Source organism: Haliaeetus albicilla, chromosome 7, assembly GCF_947461875.1.
Source record: "Haliaeetus albicilla chromosome 7, bHalAlb1.1, whole genome shotgun sequence".
NCBI lineage: Eukaryota > Metazoa > Chordata > Aves > Accipitriformes > Accipitridae > Haliaeetus > Haliaeetus albicilla.
The window spans coordinates 5,613,019-5,629,695 of record NC_091489.1 but is presented as its reverse complement, the minus strand read 5'-3'; the positions used below and the strand labels follow the sequence as shown (position 1 = coordinate 5,629,695).

Genomic DNA, 16,677 nt, shown 5'->3' with positions numbered 1-16,677 from the left:
CCCTGGTGGCTCCTGTGGGGTGACATGGGGGTGCCCCCCCTTGGGACCTGTGCCGGGGGGGGGGGGCTGGGGAGGGGACAGGACAGCTGTGGGGGTGAATAGGGACAGGGGGTGCCTTTTGGGGACCTCCGTGTTCCTTTTGGGGTGCCCCAGGGACCTGTGTGCCTCCACACAGGCCTGGCGGGTGGGTGCTGGGGGGGGGCACAGGGGTGCTGGGGGGCAGGAAATGGGGATCGAGGGTGGGGGGCTGGTACCGGGTGGGTGCCAGGGTGGGGGGAAGGTGGGTGTGGTGGCAGTGTTGGGGGGTCAGTGCTGGGGACTGGTGCAGTGCTGGGGGGCCGGTACTGGGGTGGTTGGTGCTGGGGGGGGGTGCAGTGTTGGGGTGCTGGTGTGGTACTGGGGGGTGGGTGCTGGTACCGGGGTCAGTCCCGGGATGCTGGTGCTGGTACTGGGGGCCGATACTGGGGCTCGAGGCGGTACCAGGGGTGGATCCTGGGATGCTGGTGCTGGCACTGGGTGTCGGTGTCGGTACCAGGGTCAGTCCCGGGATGCCGGTGCTGGTACGGTGGGGTCGGTGCCGGTACCGGGGGTGGGTAAGAGGGGGTGGGCGCCGGTACCGGGGTCAGTCCTGGGATGCCGGTGGGGTACCGGTTGCTGATCCTGGGGCTCGAGGCGGTACCGGGGCCAGTCCCGGGATGCCGGTGCCGGTACCGGGGGTGGGTAACAGGAGGTGGGTGCCGGTACCGGGGTCAGTCCCGGGGTGCCGGTGCCGGTACCGACCCCCGGTGCCGGGACTCGGGGCGGTCCCGGGGGTGGGTCCGGGGGTCCGGGGCGGTGCCGGGGGGTGGGGGCCGGACCGGGGCGGGGCGGGCGGCCGTGCCCGGCGGCTCCGGCAGGTGGAGCCCGGTCCCCGCGGCGGCGGCGGCGGCGGCGGCTGGCGGAGCGGGCCGGGCCGGGCGGGCCGGAGCATGGCGGGGTAACGGTGCGGAGCGACCATGCGGCCCCGCCGCCTCCTGCCGCCGCTGCCGGTGCTGCTGCTGCTGGTGGCCGCGGGCGGGCGGCGGGCGCGGGGCGCGGCGGAGCCGGGAGCGCACGGTGAGAGCGGCCTTTGTGTGCGGGGGGCGGCGGCGGCGGCGGCGGGGGGAGGCGCCCGCCCCCGCCCCGACCCGCCCCGACCCCCGGCGGCCCCTCCATCCCCCCCCCATCCCCGCCTGCCTGACCCCCATCCCGCCGGGGACCGGCCCCCCCCACCCCGGTCCGGGTCCCCCATCCCCGGGTCCGCCTTCCGCCCCCCCCCGCTCCCCGCCCCGGTCTGTCTGTCTGCTCCCCCCGCCGCCCCGTCTGTCTGTCCGTCTCCCCCTCTCCCCGGGCGGTTCCGGCTACCGGCGGGCATAGGGTGCTGGGTGGGGGTCCTGGGAAGCGCCTGGGGGGTGCAGGAGGGTGGGTGGGGGTCCTTGGTGGTGGCAGGGGGGGGTGCAGCTGGGTGGGTGGGGGTCGTGGGCAGAGCTTGGGGGTGCAAGAGGGTGGGGGCGGTCTCAGGCCGTGGGGTGCGGGATGGTGGGTGGGAGGCCCCGGGCAGTGCCAGGGGAAGCAGCGTGATGGGTGGGGGTCCCAGGCCAGCAGGTGCCAGGATGGCGGGTGGAGGTCCTGGGCAGCGCCTGGGGGTGCAGGAGGTTAAATGGGGGCCCTGGGCAGAGCTTGGGGGTGCAGGAGGGTGGGTGGGGGTCCTGGGCAGAGCCGGGGATACGACATGGTGGGTGGGGATCCCACGCTATGGGGTGCGGGATGATGGGTGGGTGGTCCTAGACAGAGCTCAGGGGTGCAACAGGGTGGGTGGGGGGCCCAGGCTGTGGGGTGCAGGATGATGGGTGGGGGTCCTAGACAGAGCTTGGGGGTGCAACAGGGTGGGTGGGGGGCCCAGGCTGTGGGGTGCAGGATGATGGGTGGGGGTCCTAGACAGAGCTTGGGGGTGCAACAGGGTGGGTGGGGGGCCCAGGCTGCAGGGTGCAGGATGATGGATGAGGGTCCTAGACAGAGCTTGGGGGTGCAACAGGGTGGGTGGGGGTCCTGGGCAGTACCAAGGGATGCGACATGGTGGGTGGGGGTCTCAGGCCAGGGACTACAGGAGGAAGGGAGGCAGGGTGGGTGGGGGTCCTGAGCAGCACCCAGGGGTGCAGGATGGTGGTGCATCCTGGGCAGGGTGCGGGGGTCACCCCACTGCAGGCACCTCTGCCCGCTCTCAGTAGGCAGGGTGGGCCTTGGGGTGCAGCGTGCCTCTTTGGGGTCCCCGTGGCTCCTGTGACCCCCCACCCGCACCCCAAACCCACCTGGCAGTGCCCATGTGCCAGGGCAAAGTGTGCCTGGGGGGTGAGGCGGGGGGCAGTGGGGTGAGGGGGGTCCCTGACCCTGGCATGGCCGTGGCCCTGACCTGCCCGTGCTGGCTCAGCTTTCCAGCTGGGGTCACCAGTACCCATGCCCATCCCCTTGGGGTGACAGCGGTGACAGAGTGCAGGGCTGGATGCCTGGGTCCCACTCCCACCCGGGTGCCCCCACCCACCCATCATGGAGCCGTGGGGTCATACTGGGAGGCACTGGGGAGCTGGCAGGGTGCCAGCGTGCCCCACAGTGGCCGTGCCACCGGCTGGGGACTCCTTGGCGGTGGTGGTGGGGCTTCTGCCCGTGGGAGCAGAGAGTGGGGGACTGTACACCCCATGCTGGGGGGTGGCACCTTGGCCCCCCCTCTCCAGAAGACACGGAGGGTGGGGTGGCCGTTGGTGCCAGCTGTCCCCCGGCAGCTGCAGGTGGCCGGCATGTGGCCGCAGGGACATTCCTGCCCCCCTAGTGCCGGCTGTCCCTGGTATGTGGGGGGAATGCCCCAATCCCGCCCCCCCCCGTCCCCCCCCAACTCATCACCAAAGCAGCTGCTGCAAATTCCTCCCCTCGCCCATTGCCACATCTGGGCAACATCTGGGTGGAGGGGGCGAGGGGGAGGCAGGGGAGGGTTGGCTTGCCCAGTGGCGCGAGGGCTTTTGGGGGGCAGGATGCTGCCGGGGGGGGACGACACGGGGTCCCGAAAGCGCCCGGGGCTGTGGGATGAAGGAGGTCGTTGCCAGGGTGACAGCGCCTGAGCCGGGCCGGCTGCCAAGGGCTGCGGGCTCATGCGCAGGATGGCGCCGGCACGGGGGGGGGGGGGGCCGGGGGCACGGGAGGGTGTGGGGTTCCCCAACCCCCCCGCAGCTGTGCCCATCCCACCCTGCATCGGGGACTAGGGTGGGGGACCTGTCCCTGGGCTGCTGGTGAGGCCCACTGGGATGGAGACCCCCCCAAACTCGTGACATGTGTGACGTGCACCCTGAGGGGGAATGGCCTTGCCTGGCCCCTTGCAGGGGATTTTGGGAAGGACGCGACTTGGTGGCCCCACCGGCGTGGGCACGGCTCCCTGGAGCAATTAGCCCCCATCCACCCGCTTCAGAGGGGCACAGGGGTGATGCCCATGCCCCCCAGGACAGTGCCCGCTGTCCTGCTGGGATGGTGCCCGGCGTCCTACTTGGATGGTGCCCACAAACCTGCCAGCAAGGTGCCTGCTACCCTGCTGAGATGGTACCTGTGACCTTACTGGGGTAATGCCCATGACCCACTGGGATGGGTCCCACCATTCTGCTGATATGGGTCCCACCACCCTGCTGGGATGGTGCCCATGACACACCGAGATGGGTCCCACCACCCTGCTGGGATGGTGCCCGTGACCCACCAGGATGGATCCTACCACCTTGCTGAGACAGTGCCCCCCACCCCATCCACAGGGCACACTGTGGGGTACCCGTCGGCACGAGGGGTGCCCCATGCCCGCACCCACGTGTCGCCCGTGTCCCCGCAGAGGTGCTGCTGAAGGTGCAGGTGTACGAGAGTGGGACGCTGGCCCCGCTGCCCCAGGCCACCCTGGAGGTCTTCGGCAACCGCAGCTCGCTGGCGGCCGGCACCACCGACCACGAGGGCACCGGCGTCCTGCCCGTCCCCTACCGCCTGGGCACCTGGGTCCTCGTCACCGCCACCCGCCGCGGCTACGTCACCGCCTCCGTCCCCTGGCGTGTCAACAAGCTGCCGCGTGAGTGACCGGGACCCCCAGCCCTTATGGGGGACCCCAACGCCTTACTGGGGGGACTCTGAACGCTTATGGGGGGACCCCAAACCTTTACTGGGGGACCCCTGCTGCCTCGCTGGGTGACTCATATGGAGGGTCCCCAGTCTTGTCCTGGGGAGCCCCAACCCCTTACTGGGGGGCTCTGAGCCCTTATGGGGGACCCTGAGTCTTCACTGTGGGAGTCTGTTCCTTACGAGGGACTCTGATCTCTTACAGGGGCCCTGACCCCTTACTGGGGGAACTGGTCCCTTACTGGGGGCCTCAACCCCTTATGGGGGGGCCCAAGCCCTTCATGTGGTCCCTCATTCCTCCCTTACTGGGCGGGGGAGGCTCCAATCTCTTACTGGGAGCCTTTGGTCTCTTCCTGGGGACCCCGAATCCCTTCCTGGGGACCCCAGTACTTTCCTGGGGCCCCAGTCCCTTCCTGGGGACCCCAAAGGGATTTTGGGGAGGACAGTCCCTTATTGAGGGGTGTTTGAGGGCATCCAGCCCCTTTGGGAGGGGACAGCCATGTCCTGGTGGCCCCGAAGTCCCCCCATCCTGGGCTGGGGGGGCCGGGGGGGCACCCTGGGCTGGGTGCCAGCCCTTGTCCCCAGGGCCAGCGCGGGGCGGGGGGGACAGCGCGGGGCAGCATCCATGGGGTCACCTTGCTGGGGGGGTGGGACACGTGGGAGCGCTCAGCTGGGGGGGTGCGCAGGGATGGGGGGTGCACAGGGATGGGGGTGCAGCATTGGGGGTGTGCAGGGATGGGTGTGCGGGGTTGGGGGTGCGCGGGGATGGGGTGCACAGGGATGGGGGTGCATGTGGTGGGTGAGGCTGGGGACACGGGGGTGCGCAAGGAGCGGGGAGCGCTGCGGATTTGGGGTGTGCAAGGATTGGGGTGTGCATGGGTGTGCCAGGACTGGGGGTGTGCAAGGGCATGGTGGCACACAGGGATTGGGAGGCTGGGGGGTGCAAGGATTGGGGTGTGTAAGGATTGGGGTGCTTGGGCTGTGTGAGGGCTGGGGTGTGCAAGGGTTGGGGACAGGCACGGACGTGCCAGGCCTGGACTGTGTGCAAGGATGGGGGTGTGCAGGGGGGGCGCCCCCACGCTGCCCGCTGCCTGCCACCGCCTGTCCCTCCCTGTCCCCGTCCCTGTCCCCATGTCCATCCCACCCCTTGATGCCCTATTCCCCCCCTCCCCACCCACTCTGTGGGGCCCATCACCCCCCTCTCCCCATCAGCACCCCCCCTCCTCCTCCCCAGCCCCCCCCAACTTGGGGGGCCGGGGGGGGAATATTTTTGGGGTCCCCCCCATCACCCCCCCCCTTGCAGTCTACGCCTCCATCAGCCTCTACCTGCTCCCTGAGCGCCCCGCCACCCTCATCCTCTACGAGGACCTGGTCCAAATCCTCCTGGGATCCCCAGGTGAGCGATGGGAACGGAGAGCGGGGTGGGTGGCACCACCGTCACCCTTGGGTGCTGCCACCCACCTTGTCTCCCCCCCTGCCCCCTTACCCAGGTGCCCGGGGGCAGCCGTGGGCGCAGTTCCCCCGGCGGGCAGCCCGCCTGCCCCGCAGCTCCACGTACAGCCAGCTCGCCGCGTCCCTCACCGCCGCCACCGGCCCCAGCCTGACCCGCGCCTTCCCCACCTTCCTCGGGGCCGAGCAGGACGGCAGCGGTACGGGGACACCGGTGGGACTTTTTGGGGTTACGCAGAAGATGCCCCGTGAGGGATCCCGTCCGTATGTCACCGTCGCTTGTCCCTGCAGCCAATGCCACCTGGCTGGAGCTGGCGCCCGTGGCAGCTCTCAGCGTCCATCTCTTCACCGGGAACGGGACGGAGGTGCCGCTGGCCGGCCCCGTCCAGCTGTCCGTCCCTTTGGCCCCTGACGCCGGGCCCGTGGTGGCCACCAGCGTGCCGGCCTGGAGGTTTGACCCCAAGAGCGGTGAGCGCTGGTTGAGGGGGAGGGTGGCAGAGGGGTGACACGGCTCCCGTGGGGCTTGGCGGCGGTGCCGGTGATGAGTTTGGGGGGTCTCAGCCCACCGCGGTGGTGTGTGTGGGGGGGAACGGACGTGTCTCCCTGCAGGGCTGTGGGTGCGTAACGGGACGGGGCTGATCCGTAAGGAAGGCCGGCAGCTCTACTGGACCTTCGTCTCCTCCCAGTTGGGATACTGGGCAGCAGCTCTGCCCTCTCCCAGCACAGGTAGGGTGACACCTGTGGGTGCCCCCAGCCTGGGTCCCACTGTCCCCATCGCCCTGGGGATGGGCTGTCCTGGGGGGGGGGGGAGGACAGCCATCCCATGGGGTGCTGGTGGGTGCAGCCCCTGCAGTGCTTTTACGGGGGGGTGGGGGGGGTTGCCCATGTCCCGTCTGACCTCACTGTCCCCCAGGGCTGGTGGCGATGGCGGCGGGCGTGACGGACATCACCACCTACCACACCATCTTCCTGCTGACCATCCTGGGCGCGCTGGCCCTGCTCGTCCTCATCCTCCTCTGCCTCCTCATCTACTACTGCAGGTCAGCACCCCCCGCCCAGCACCCCCATGGCTTGCGGGGGGGGGGGGTCACACACCACCTGGCACCCTACAGCTGGGTATGGGGAAGGGGGGCAGGGGGCACCACCCTCCCAGCACCCCTGAGTACCCTATAGCTGGCTGGCGGGGGGGGGATCACCACTATTTGGGACCCCCAGGTGCCCTGTAGCTGGCGTGGGAGGGGGACATCACCCCAGGTGCCCTATAGCTGGCTGGAGCCCCCTCCTCTAGCACCCTACAGCAGTGAGGGAGGTGGGTGGGGGACCCCAGTACCCTCCTTATGCCCCCCCCCCGCCTCCACGGGGTGACCCCACCACCGTCTCCCCGCAGGCGCCGGTGCCTGAAGCCGCGGGCGCAGCACCGCAAGCTGCCGCTGCCGGGGCCGCTGGACGCCGCTCGGCGGGACCAGGCCACCTCGGTGTCCCAACTGGACCTCCTCTGCGGTGGCAGCCACCTGGAGACGGCGTCCTCGGGGGGGGACACCGACCTCCCCACCCCCGGTTTACCCCCCCCCACCCGCGACCTCCCCACCGCTCGGCCGGACTTCTTCCAACCGCCGGCCCCCCCCCAACTCCGTACCGGCCCCCGGACCCCCGCCGGCACCCTGGCACCCCGCCGTCGCCAGCCCCCCGCCCCGGAGGACTATGGGCGCCCCGGCGAAGCCTTCGGCCTCAGGGCCGCCCGCTCGGTCGACGGGCTGCAACCGCCGGATGAGCATCCCCGGGGGACCCCCGCTTTCCCCCCCCGGCCTCCCTCGCCCCCAGTGTTTTCCCGTTACGGGGGGCAGCCAACCGAGCACCCGCTGCCCGAGCCCCCCCCTCGCCCACCCTCGCTGGCCCCCCCGGGTCCCCTCCTCCTCTGCGGCCCCCTGGACCGGGGCGGGGGGCCCGAGGACGTCTACCGGGGGGTGATGCCCACCCTCCTCATCCCCGCCCGGTACATGCGCCTGGCCCCCGGCGAACCGGAGGGTGCCCCCGAAAGCGATGGGGGACCCGGTTCGACGGCGGCGACAGCCGCCCCGCCGCCCCCGCCGTCCGCTGGGCAACCCTTTGAGGAAGGGGAAAATTGGGGGGGGGCTCGTGCCCCCCAACCGGTGAGCGGCTCGGTGGCCATCCCGGTGCTGCTGGACGGGTCGGCGGTGGCCCAGCTCAACGGGGAGCTGCAGGCGCTGGCGGGGCAGCAGTTATTAGAATTGGGGGGGCCCCCCCCTCCAAGAGCTTGGTTCGTCTCCTTGGACGGCCGTTCCTCCCAGGTCCGGCATTCCTACATCGATCTGCAGGGCGGCGAAAGGGGGTCCGGCCCTGCGCCCCCCCCCCGCCTCCCCCGGGGAGTCGGAGGTGGGGGGGAGGACGGAGGGACCCGACCCCCCCTGCCCGTCGCCTCCCCCGAGGACAGCTCGCTGGCCCCCTTGCTGGAAGCGGGGAGCGGGGGGCGACGGGGGGGGGGCAGCGGGCGCAGCAGTGCCAGCGAAGCCCCCCGTGACTCCCTGACCAGCCCCGAGGAGGAAGCGCTGGCGGAGGCAGGCGAGGGGGGGGACGAGGGGGGCGACCGTAAAAGCCCCTGGCAGAAGCGGGAGGAGCGGCCGCTGATGGTCTTCAATGTCAAGTGAGTGGTGGCATGGCCGGGGTGTGTGTGGGGGGGCTCTGGCCTTGTCTGGGGGGGGTGGTGGGATGGTGGGTACGCTGCTACTGTCGTCACCCTAGCCCACCCTCGTCCTCTCCTGCCACCATCCTGTCCCATCCCACCACCATCTCATCCCACCACCATGCCACCATCCTGTCTTGTCCCTGTCCTACCCCCCCCCCAACATCACAACCCACCACTGTCCTCCTGTCCTGCCACTGTCCCCTTCCACGACCATCCCTGTCCCACCAGTCATCCCACCCTGCCCCATCCCTTGTCCCCATCCCCTGCCAGGGGAGGGGACAGAGGGACAAGCCCCAGGTCCCCTGTGTGCTTGCCCCCCCTGCCCCGGGTATCATGTCCCCCCCATGGCACTGGGGTCTGCCACATGGGGTCCTGCACCCACCATATTGCCCTTCATCTCCCTGTCTTTTGGGGAGTGGGTGGGGTGGGACAAGAACTACATGTCCCCCCCATGGCCTGAAGCATGTCCCCACTTGTGTCCCTGCAGGGCGGGGGGGGCTGGCACTGCCCCCCGGGCCAGCGGTGCCTCCAAGCTGCCATAGGAGCTGGGGGGGGGGGCCCTGTCCCTCCCCAACCTCGACCCCCCAGCCCCATGGCTTTGGATTTTAATCATGTTTCTAAACGTTTTCTACGAGGCAAGGATGAAGAGGGGCCAGTGGGGACTGGGCTGGCGGTGGGGGGGGACATGGGGACCCCCCCCCGGGCACCGCCTGTACCTGGCCGGGCTGGACAGGGAGCTGCTGCCTGCACCTGCCTGCACGTCCCTGCCTGTTCGTTAGATGGCATTAATATATTAAAAAAAAAAAAACAAAATAACTCCCTGCCTCTGCTTCCTGCCTCAGTTTCCCCCCCCTGCCCTGAGGAGCTAGGGAATGGGGTTTGTCCTAAAAACCTTTTATTGGGGTGATGACACCCTTAGAGGGTCTCCAGGGACATCAGAGCAGCACCCTGTGGGGCGCAGGCAGGTCCCAGCGCTGGGGGCTGCACCCCCAACCCCCCCCAGTGCAGCGGGACCCCCCAGGACAGCAGTGACGGCCATCGGAGCAGCAGGAGCCCTGCAAAGAGATACAGGATGAAGGGGAGAGGGAGTGGGGAGGGGAATGATGCCACCCAGACCTCCACCCTGCTGCCCCCCCCACTAACCTGGCTGAAGGGGCAGCACCCCCAGGAGCCCCCCCGGCTCCGGCAGCACTGCTGCCCGCTGCGGCAGGCGCGGGCAGCATCGCAGGGCACCGGGGCACCGGGCTCGGTGCCGGTGGCTCGCAGCAGGGCTGGTGGGAGGATGGGTGCCTGGCGGGGGGGCGCGGGTACCCGGAGCGGTGACGTGGGTGCTCGTAGCAGTGGGGTGGGTGCCAGCAGCTTCTCGCAGCTCTGGGTGGCCACGTTGCAGGTGTAGCCTCGGGGGCAGCAGTGCTGGTGGTCCCCGCAGCAGACAGCCTGAGGGGGACAGGAGGGCGGGAGAGGCTGGGCTCAGCGGGGCACCCAGGTGGCCGGGGGACCCAAGCATCCAGGTATTTGGGGGTCCTAGGGGTCTGGGTACCATCCTGAACCCCCCAACGTCATGTGCCCCCTGCCCCCCCAGCCCTGCTCATGCCCAGCAGCAGCCCCAGGGACAGCTGGACCCTGTCCCCAAGGTGCCAACAGAGCCCCCATGGAGGGGGGGTATGTGTGTGTGTGCAGTGATGGAGGTGGGGGAGTCCACATCCCTGTCCCCAAAGGGCCACACCCCAAGTCCCACTCTTCCCCAAGCCCCCCCATTCCATCCCCAAAACCTGGTGCCATGATACAGCCCCCCCCCCCCCAAACCTGCTCCAGCGGGCAGCACCCCCAGGTGCCCAAGCTCAGCCGGCAGCACGTGTTCCCATCAGGGCAGCTCCTCTCCTTGTCACACTGCACGTCCTTCCCTCGGGTCAGCGCCGGGGTCTTCTGCACCCAGGGCAAGCGGCCCCCCCCCTCCTGCAGGCAGCTGCCCCCTACTGGGTCGCAGGTGTAGCCCTGGGGGCAGCAGTGCACGTGGTCGGGGCAGCAGACGGCCTGGGGGGGCAAGAAGGGATTCTGAGCCCAGCCTGACCCCCCCGGGGACTCCCAGCTCCATGCCTGGGGACCCCCAGGGGACAAACTGTGCCCCCTCCCTACCTGTTCCTGCCCTCCCTTGTCCCCTGTCGTCCCCCCCCGTCCCAGACTGGCTCCATCCCCACTTTTGGGGGAATATGGGGACCCCCTCATCACTTTTGACCCCCCTCAGTGGGACACACAAAGGTCCCAAGCACCTTGGGGGGCTTGTTTCCCTTCATCACCTCCCACCACTGGAGCCCCAAACTGGTCCCAGTTAGCAGAGGGGGTCTGACTGGCGGCCCAGCAAAAGGGCCTGGTGTCACCCCCATCCCCATGGGACATTGTGGGGGGGTAGGAGCCCTCCCTGTCCCTCATGGGGGACAGGGAACATCTGCCTTCATCCCACCCAGGGGACAGGGCACATCTGCCTGTCCCAGGGGGCACAGGGGACCCCCGCTCTTGTCCCTCCTGGGGCACAGACCCCCCTGTACCCCCATACCTCCTCCAGTGGGCAGCACCCCCAGGCCCCCGAGCTGAGCCGGCAGCACGTGTTCCCGTCGGGGCAGCTCCTCTCCTCATCACACTGCACGTCCTTCTCTTGGGCCAGTGCTGGTGTCTTCTGCACCCAGGGCAAGCGGGTGGCCAGTGCCGAGGTCTTCTGCACCCAGGGCAAGCGGCCCCCCGCCTCCTGCAGGCAGCTGCCCCCTACTGGGTCGCAGGTGTAGCCCTGGGGGCAGCAGTGCACGTGGTCGGAGCAGCAGACGGCCTGGGGGGGGGGCAAGAAGGGGGGCCTGAGCCCAGCCTGACCTCCCAGGGACCCGCAGCTCCATGCCTGGGGACCCCCAGGGGAGAAACTGTGCCCCCTCCCTACCTGTTCCTGCCCTCCCTTGTCCTCTGTCCCCCCCCCATCCCAGCCTGGCTCCCTCCCTCCTTGGAGGGTGTTTTATGGGGACACCCCCCCATTCTCCCCCAGCAGGACAAGGCCAGGTGCCCAAGCATCCCAGTGGCCTCGTGCCCCTTCATCACCTCCCACCACTGGAGCCCCAAACTGGTCCCAGTTAGCAGAGGGGGTCTGACTGGGCAGCCAGCAAAGGGGCCTGGTGTCACCCCCATCTCCATGGGACATTGCGGGGATTGGAGCCCCGGGCTGGCCACATCCTTTATGGGGGAGAGGGGACATTGGCCCTCACTGCACCCAGTGCACAGGGGACATCTGACCCTGTCCCTGCTGGGGGACAGGGGACATCAGCCATTGTCCTCCCCAGGGCACAGGGGACATCTGCTCCATACCGCGGGTCAAGGGTGGGTCTCTCTTAGGGGACAGGAGGTGGCAGTGACCTGTTGAACATCTCCACATCCCCAGGATCGGTGCTTCAGCTGCTCAGGGTCCCTCGATCCACATTCCCCCTCCAAGGACAACTTGGGAGCCCCCTGGTCTCAATTCCATCCCAGGGCCCCCCGGTCCCCTGAGTGCCTGTCCCCCCACCCTGCTGAGGACCCCAGCATGATATGGGGACCCCCATCCCCGTGGGCAAGGTCCCCCCAAACCTCCTCCAGCGGGCAGCACCCCCAGGTGCCCGAGCTCAGCCGGCAGCACGTGTTCCCATCGGGGCAGCTCCTCTCCTTGTCACACTGCACGTCCTTCCCTCGGGTCAGCGCCGGGGTCTTCTGCACCCAGGGCAAGCGGCCCCCCCCCTCCTGCAGGCAGCTGCCCCCTACTGGGTCGCAGGTGTAGCCCTGGGGGCAGCAGTGCACGTGGTCGGGGCAGCAGACGGCCTGGGGGGGCAAGAAGGGATTCTGAGCCCAGCCTGACCCCCCGAGGACTCCCAGCTCCATGCCTGGGGACCCCCAGGGGACAAACCGTGCCCCCTCCCTACCTGTTCCTGCCCTCCCTTGTCCTCTGTCCCCCCCATCCCAGCCTGGCTCCATCCCCACTTTTGGGGGAATATGGGGACCCCCTCATCACTTTTGACCCCCCTCAGTGGGACACACAAAGGTCCCAAGCACCCTGGGGGGCTTGTTTCCCTTCATCACCTCCCACCACTGGAGCCTCAAACTGGTCCCAGTTAGCAGAGGAGGTCTGACTGGGGGGCCACCAAAAGGGCCTGGTGTCACCCCTACCTCCATGGGACATCGGGGGGGGGGGCCCTGCACCTGGCCTTGGCCCTCCTGGAGGACAGGGGACATTGGCCCTCGTTCTTCTAGGAGCAAGAGGACATCTAGCATTGGTTCTCCTGGGAGACAGGAGACATCAGCCTTTGTCCCACCCAGGGTACAGGGGACACCTGCCCCGAACCACGGGTCTGTCCTGGGGAACAGGAGGTGGCAGTGCCCTGTTGAACGTCCCTGTGTCCCCAGACCCTGTGCTCCAGCTGCTTGGGGCCCCTTGAGCCATGCCCCCCCCCCCTCAGGAACACACCAGGACCCCCTGGGATCTCAGCCCAGCCCAGGGCACCCTGCTTGCTCCCCTGGGTGCACCACCCCAACTCCCACCCCGCTGGGGACCCCAGCATGACCTTGTCCCCATATGGGGACCCCCGTCCCTGTTGGCAGTGTCCCCCTGAACCTGCTCCAGCGGGCAGCACCCCCAGGTGCCCAAGCTCAGCCGGCAGCACGTGTTCCCATCAGGGCAGCTCCTCTCCTTGTCACACTGCACGTCCTTCCCTCGGGTCAGCGCCGGGGTCTTCTGCACCCAGGGCAAGCGGCCCCCCCCCTCCTGCAGGCAGCTGCCCCCTACTGGGTCGCAGGTGTAGCCCTGGGGGCAGCAGTGCACGTGGTCGGGGCAGCAGACGGCCTGGGGGGGCAAGAAGGGATTCTGAGCCCAGCCTGACCCCCCGAGGACTCCCAGCTCCATGCCTGGGGACCCCCAGGGGACAAACCGTGCCCCCTCCCTACCTGTTCCTGCCCTCCCTTGTCCTCTGTCCCCCCCATCCCAGCCTGGCTCCATCCCCACTTTTGGGGGAATATGGGGACCCCCTCATCACTCTCGTCCCCCCTCAGTGGGACACACAAAGGTCCCAAGCACCCTGGGGGGCTTGTTTCCCTTCATCACCTCCCACCACTGGTGCCCCAAACTGGTCCCAGTTAGCAGAGGGGGTCTGACTGGCGGCCCAGCAAAAGGGCCTGGTGTCACCCCCATCCCCAAGGGACACTGGGGGAGTGGGAGCCCTCCCTGTCCCTCATGGGGGACAGGGAACATCTGCCTTCATCCCACCCAGGGGACAGGGCACATCTGCCTGTCCCAGGGAGCACAGGAGACCCCCGCTCTTGTCCCTCCTGGGGGACAACCCCCCCTGTACCCCCATACCTCCTCCAGTGGGCAGCACCCCCAGGCCCCCGAGGTGAGCAGGCAGCACGTGTTCCCGTCGGGGCAGCTCGTCTCCTCGTCACACTTCACATCACCAGCTGGGGACAAGGGGACAGTCAGAGCCGGTGTCCCCTCCCTGGGCGAGGACAGGGGTGGCTACCCCCCGGGGGGGGTCCTCACCTTTGGGGAGGGATGCCAGGGACCGTTCTGACGTGCACGTGGAGCGCTCCAGGTCGCAGACAGTGCCTTGCGGGCAGCAGTGCTGCCCATCACTGCAGCACACCGCCTGCCCGGGGGAGAGCCCACCGTCGGTGTCTGCCAGACCCCTGCCCGCCCTGCCCACCCAGGGGGTCCCAGCGGTGACAAGGACAGGGTGGGCTGCCAGTGTGGGGGGTGACTGGGACAGGGTGCCTGGGACAGGGTACTCAGCATGGGGTGCCTGGTGCAGGGTGCTCAGTATGGGCTGCTTGTACGGGGCACCTGGCATGGGGTGTACGGTACTGGGTGCCTGGCATGTGGTGCTCAGTGCAGGGTGCCCAACATGGGATGCTCAGGACAGGGTGCCTGGTGTGGGGCGCTCAGTACGGGCTGCCAGTACAGGGCAGCTGCCGTGGGGTGGCCAGTATGGGGTAGCTGGCATGGGGTGCTTGGGACACAGCGCCTGATACAGGGTGCTGGGCATGGGGTGCTCAGTGCCGGGTGCCCGGCATGGAGTCCTTGGTATGGGGTGCCTGCTGTGGGTTGGTGGGCACGGGGTGTCTGGCATAGGACGTTTGGGACAGGCTGCCTAGCATGGGGTGCCCAGCAGGGGGTGGCTGGTGTAGGGTGCTTGGTACAGGGTGCCCGGTGGACGGTGCCCAGCACAGGGTGCCCGGCATGGGGCCAGCACTCACGTTTTGCAGGGGACAGCAGCCATACTGCGCCGAGGACAGCTGGCAGCAGGTAGCACCGTCGGGACATGCCGAGTGGCCGTCGGGGCACAGCACCTCGTGCAACGCGACTGCAGAGGACACACACACACAGTGTCACCGTGCCCCCTCCCCACTTCTGTGTCCCCTCTGTGGGGACAGCAAGGGCACCCTACCACCCCGAGGGGGACACCCCTTACCTGGTGCTGGAGGCTGACGCTTCCAGGCGGGGAAGGCGGTGCCCAGGGGGATGTCACCGTCACCAGTGGGTGACAGGCAGCGCCCGTGGGCCAGGTCACAGATGGTGGTGTGGGGACAGCAGTGCACCTTGTCGGCACAACATGAGGCCTGCGGGCACCAGACCCACTCGTCACAGCCGTGGCTTCATGATGTCCCCCGCAAATGTCCCCATGTCATCCCCCCCTGCCCCCCCCGTACCTGGGGCATGGGGCAGCACCCCCAGGTGCCATTCGTCGTCATGCAGCAGGTGGCATCATCGGGACACTCGGACCGTCCGTCGGGACAAGGGACAGCACGAGGGGCTGCGGAGAGTGGGAATGGGGTGAGGGACCTCCATATCCCCTGTGTGTCCCCCCCCAGGCCCACCCACGTGCGGCCCCCCCCATACCTGGGGACGTGATGCAGGATTTGCCATCGGCACTGCAGCGGGACCCTCGCGGGCAGCAGTGGCGGCCACCGGCGCAGGGGACGCCCTGAGGAGAGAGAAGAGGGGGGTGGGAGGGCTGCAGGGGGGGGAAAAGCCCCCTCCCCCCCCAAAATGGCAGAGAGAGGGGGGGAAACTGAGGCACGCTAGGTAGGCTCACCTCTGGCAGCGGGCAGCTGGCGCCGATGGGGCAGGGTGAGCCGTCCTGGCACACTGCCGCGCTGCTGGCAAGCAGGACCTGGAGGGGGGGGACCACAGAGGGGGTTACCGACCGATGCGGGCACCCCCCCTCCGTACCCTCCCCGACCTTGGGCACTCACCGGGGTGGGGGGGCACGGCTGCCCATCGGGACATCGCAGCCAGGCGCAGGCTCCGGCCAGGGCCAGCCACAGCAGCAGGAGGGTCCTCATGGCACTGGGGGCACCTGCAGGCAGCAGATCCCCCCCCCGGCACCGCCGTGCCTCAGTTTCCCCACTCACCGGGGGCGGGGGGGCAGGTCTCTGCCCCGACACCACCCCCCCAGCTCTCGCTTCCCCTTTCGGCCGTCTGTTGGGAAAGCCGCCCCCCCCCCCCCCGGCTGGGTGACTAAGGGGGGCACCTCAGGGTGCCGGGGGGGGCACCCACGCGTGGCAGGAGGGGCCGCTGTGGTGTCTGGCACCCCAACCGCTGCCCGCAGCACCCCGATAACATCTCCCCGCGGTGCAGGAAGCCAGCACCGCTGGCGGGGGGTGTGTGTGGGGTGTGAGAGCACCCCCCAAGCAGCACCCATGGGTGCTAAGGGCTGCCTTGCACCCCCCTGCACAGTCCCCCTCCCGCCTAGGACGCCCCCCCCCCCCGTCACCCACTTCCACAATCACTTTCATTTCCCTTTCCCCACGCGGTGTGGCACACCACACCCCCCCCCCCCGCACCTGTGGGTGCCTCACAGCCCCCCCAGGCTGCCGGGACACACGCCGGGGGGGGGGGGAATCACCGCCCCCGGGGGATCCGAGGGGAGACCCCACGCTGGGGGCAAGGGGGGCTGGGGGGGGGGGGGGCGACCCCTCGGTGTCACCGCACTGTCCTCCCCCACCCCAGAGCAGGGCTGGGCCCTCCCCACGGCCTCTGCAGGGACACCCATTGTCCTGACCCAGTGCTCCCAGTGCTCCCAGTACCTCCCAGTGCCCCCAGAACACCCCCCCCCCCCCCATGACTACCAGTGCCTCCCATTGCCCGCAGGGCACCCTGTGACTCCCAGTGCCCCCCGAGCACCCGGCTCCCCCCAAGCCCCGGCTCCCTCCGACCCGGTGCGGCCCCCCCCGACCCGTACCCGCTCCCATTCCCGGTGCCGGTCCCAGCCCCGCCGCCAGGGTCGCGGTGCCGGCCAGCCGCAAGCCCCACCCCCCTACCCCCCCATTGGCCCACTTCCCCGCCCGCCCCGCTGCCATTGGCCAACTCG

The 16,677-nt window shown here is 69.5% G+C and overlaps 2 protein-coding genes across 6 annotated transcripts; one reads left to right on the top strand and one right to left on the bottom strand.

The window, feature by feature from the left end:
- The first annotated feature begins 884 nt into the window (after positions 1-884).
- FAM171A2 (family with sequence similarity 171 member A2) lies at positions 885-9,101 on the top strand. Of its 2 annotated transcripts, XM_069786747.1 has the most exons (9): positions 886-1,095; positions 3,878-4,105; positions 5,456-5,548; positions 5,643-5,801; positions 5,893-6,069; positions 6,211-6,327; positions 6,515-6,641; positions 6,989-8,263; positions 8,793-9,099. In XM_069786747.1, exons 1-9 carry the CDS (start codon positions 996-998, stop codon positions 8,845-8,847), a joined length of 2,331 nt encoding a protein of 776 aa, XP_069642848.1. In that variant the 5' UTR covers positions 886-995; the 3' UTR covers positions 8,848-9,099. The 2 variants fall into 2 exon arrangements, with proteins under 2 accessions (XP_069642850.1, XP_069642848.1); XM_069786749.1 differs by lacking the exons at positions 5,456-5,548; positions 5,643-5,801 and having other exon boundaries at positions 885-1,095; positions 8,793-9,101.
- An 82-nt stretch (positions 9,102-9,183) lies between these two features.
- GRN (granulin precursor) lies at positions 9,184-16,622 on the bottom strand. 4 transcript variants are annotated; one of them, XM_069786752.1, is made up of 16 exons: positions 16,543-16,613; positions 15,560-15,663; positions 15,400-15,477; positions 15,204-15,288; positions 15,014-15,117; positions 14,776-14,923; positions 14,561-14,667; positions 13,848-13,953; positions 13,668-13,765; positions 12,927-13,154; positions 11,909-12,136; positions 11,014-11,126; positions 10,860-10,974; positions 10,112-10,339; positions 9,449-9,742; positions 9,184-9,360 (listed from the first exon to the last, which is right to left on the bottom strand). In XM_069786752.1, the coding sequence occupies exons 1-16, from the start codon at positions 16,556-16,558 to the stop codon at positions 9,241-9,243; spliced, it is 2,172 nt and encodes a 723-aa protein (XP_069642853.1). In that variant the 5' UTR covers positions 16,559-16,613; the 3' UTR covers positions 9,184-9,240. The 4 variants fall into 4 exon arrangements, with proteins under 4 accessions (XP_069642853.1, XP_069642852.1, XP_069642851.1 ...); XM_069786751.1 differs by having other exon boundaries at positions 10,860-11,126; positions 16,549-16,622; XM_069786750.1 differs by having other exon boundaries at positions 10,860-11,126.
- Between the last annotated feature and the right edge of the window lie 55 nt (positions 16,623-16,677).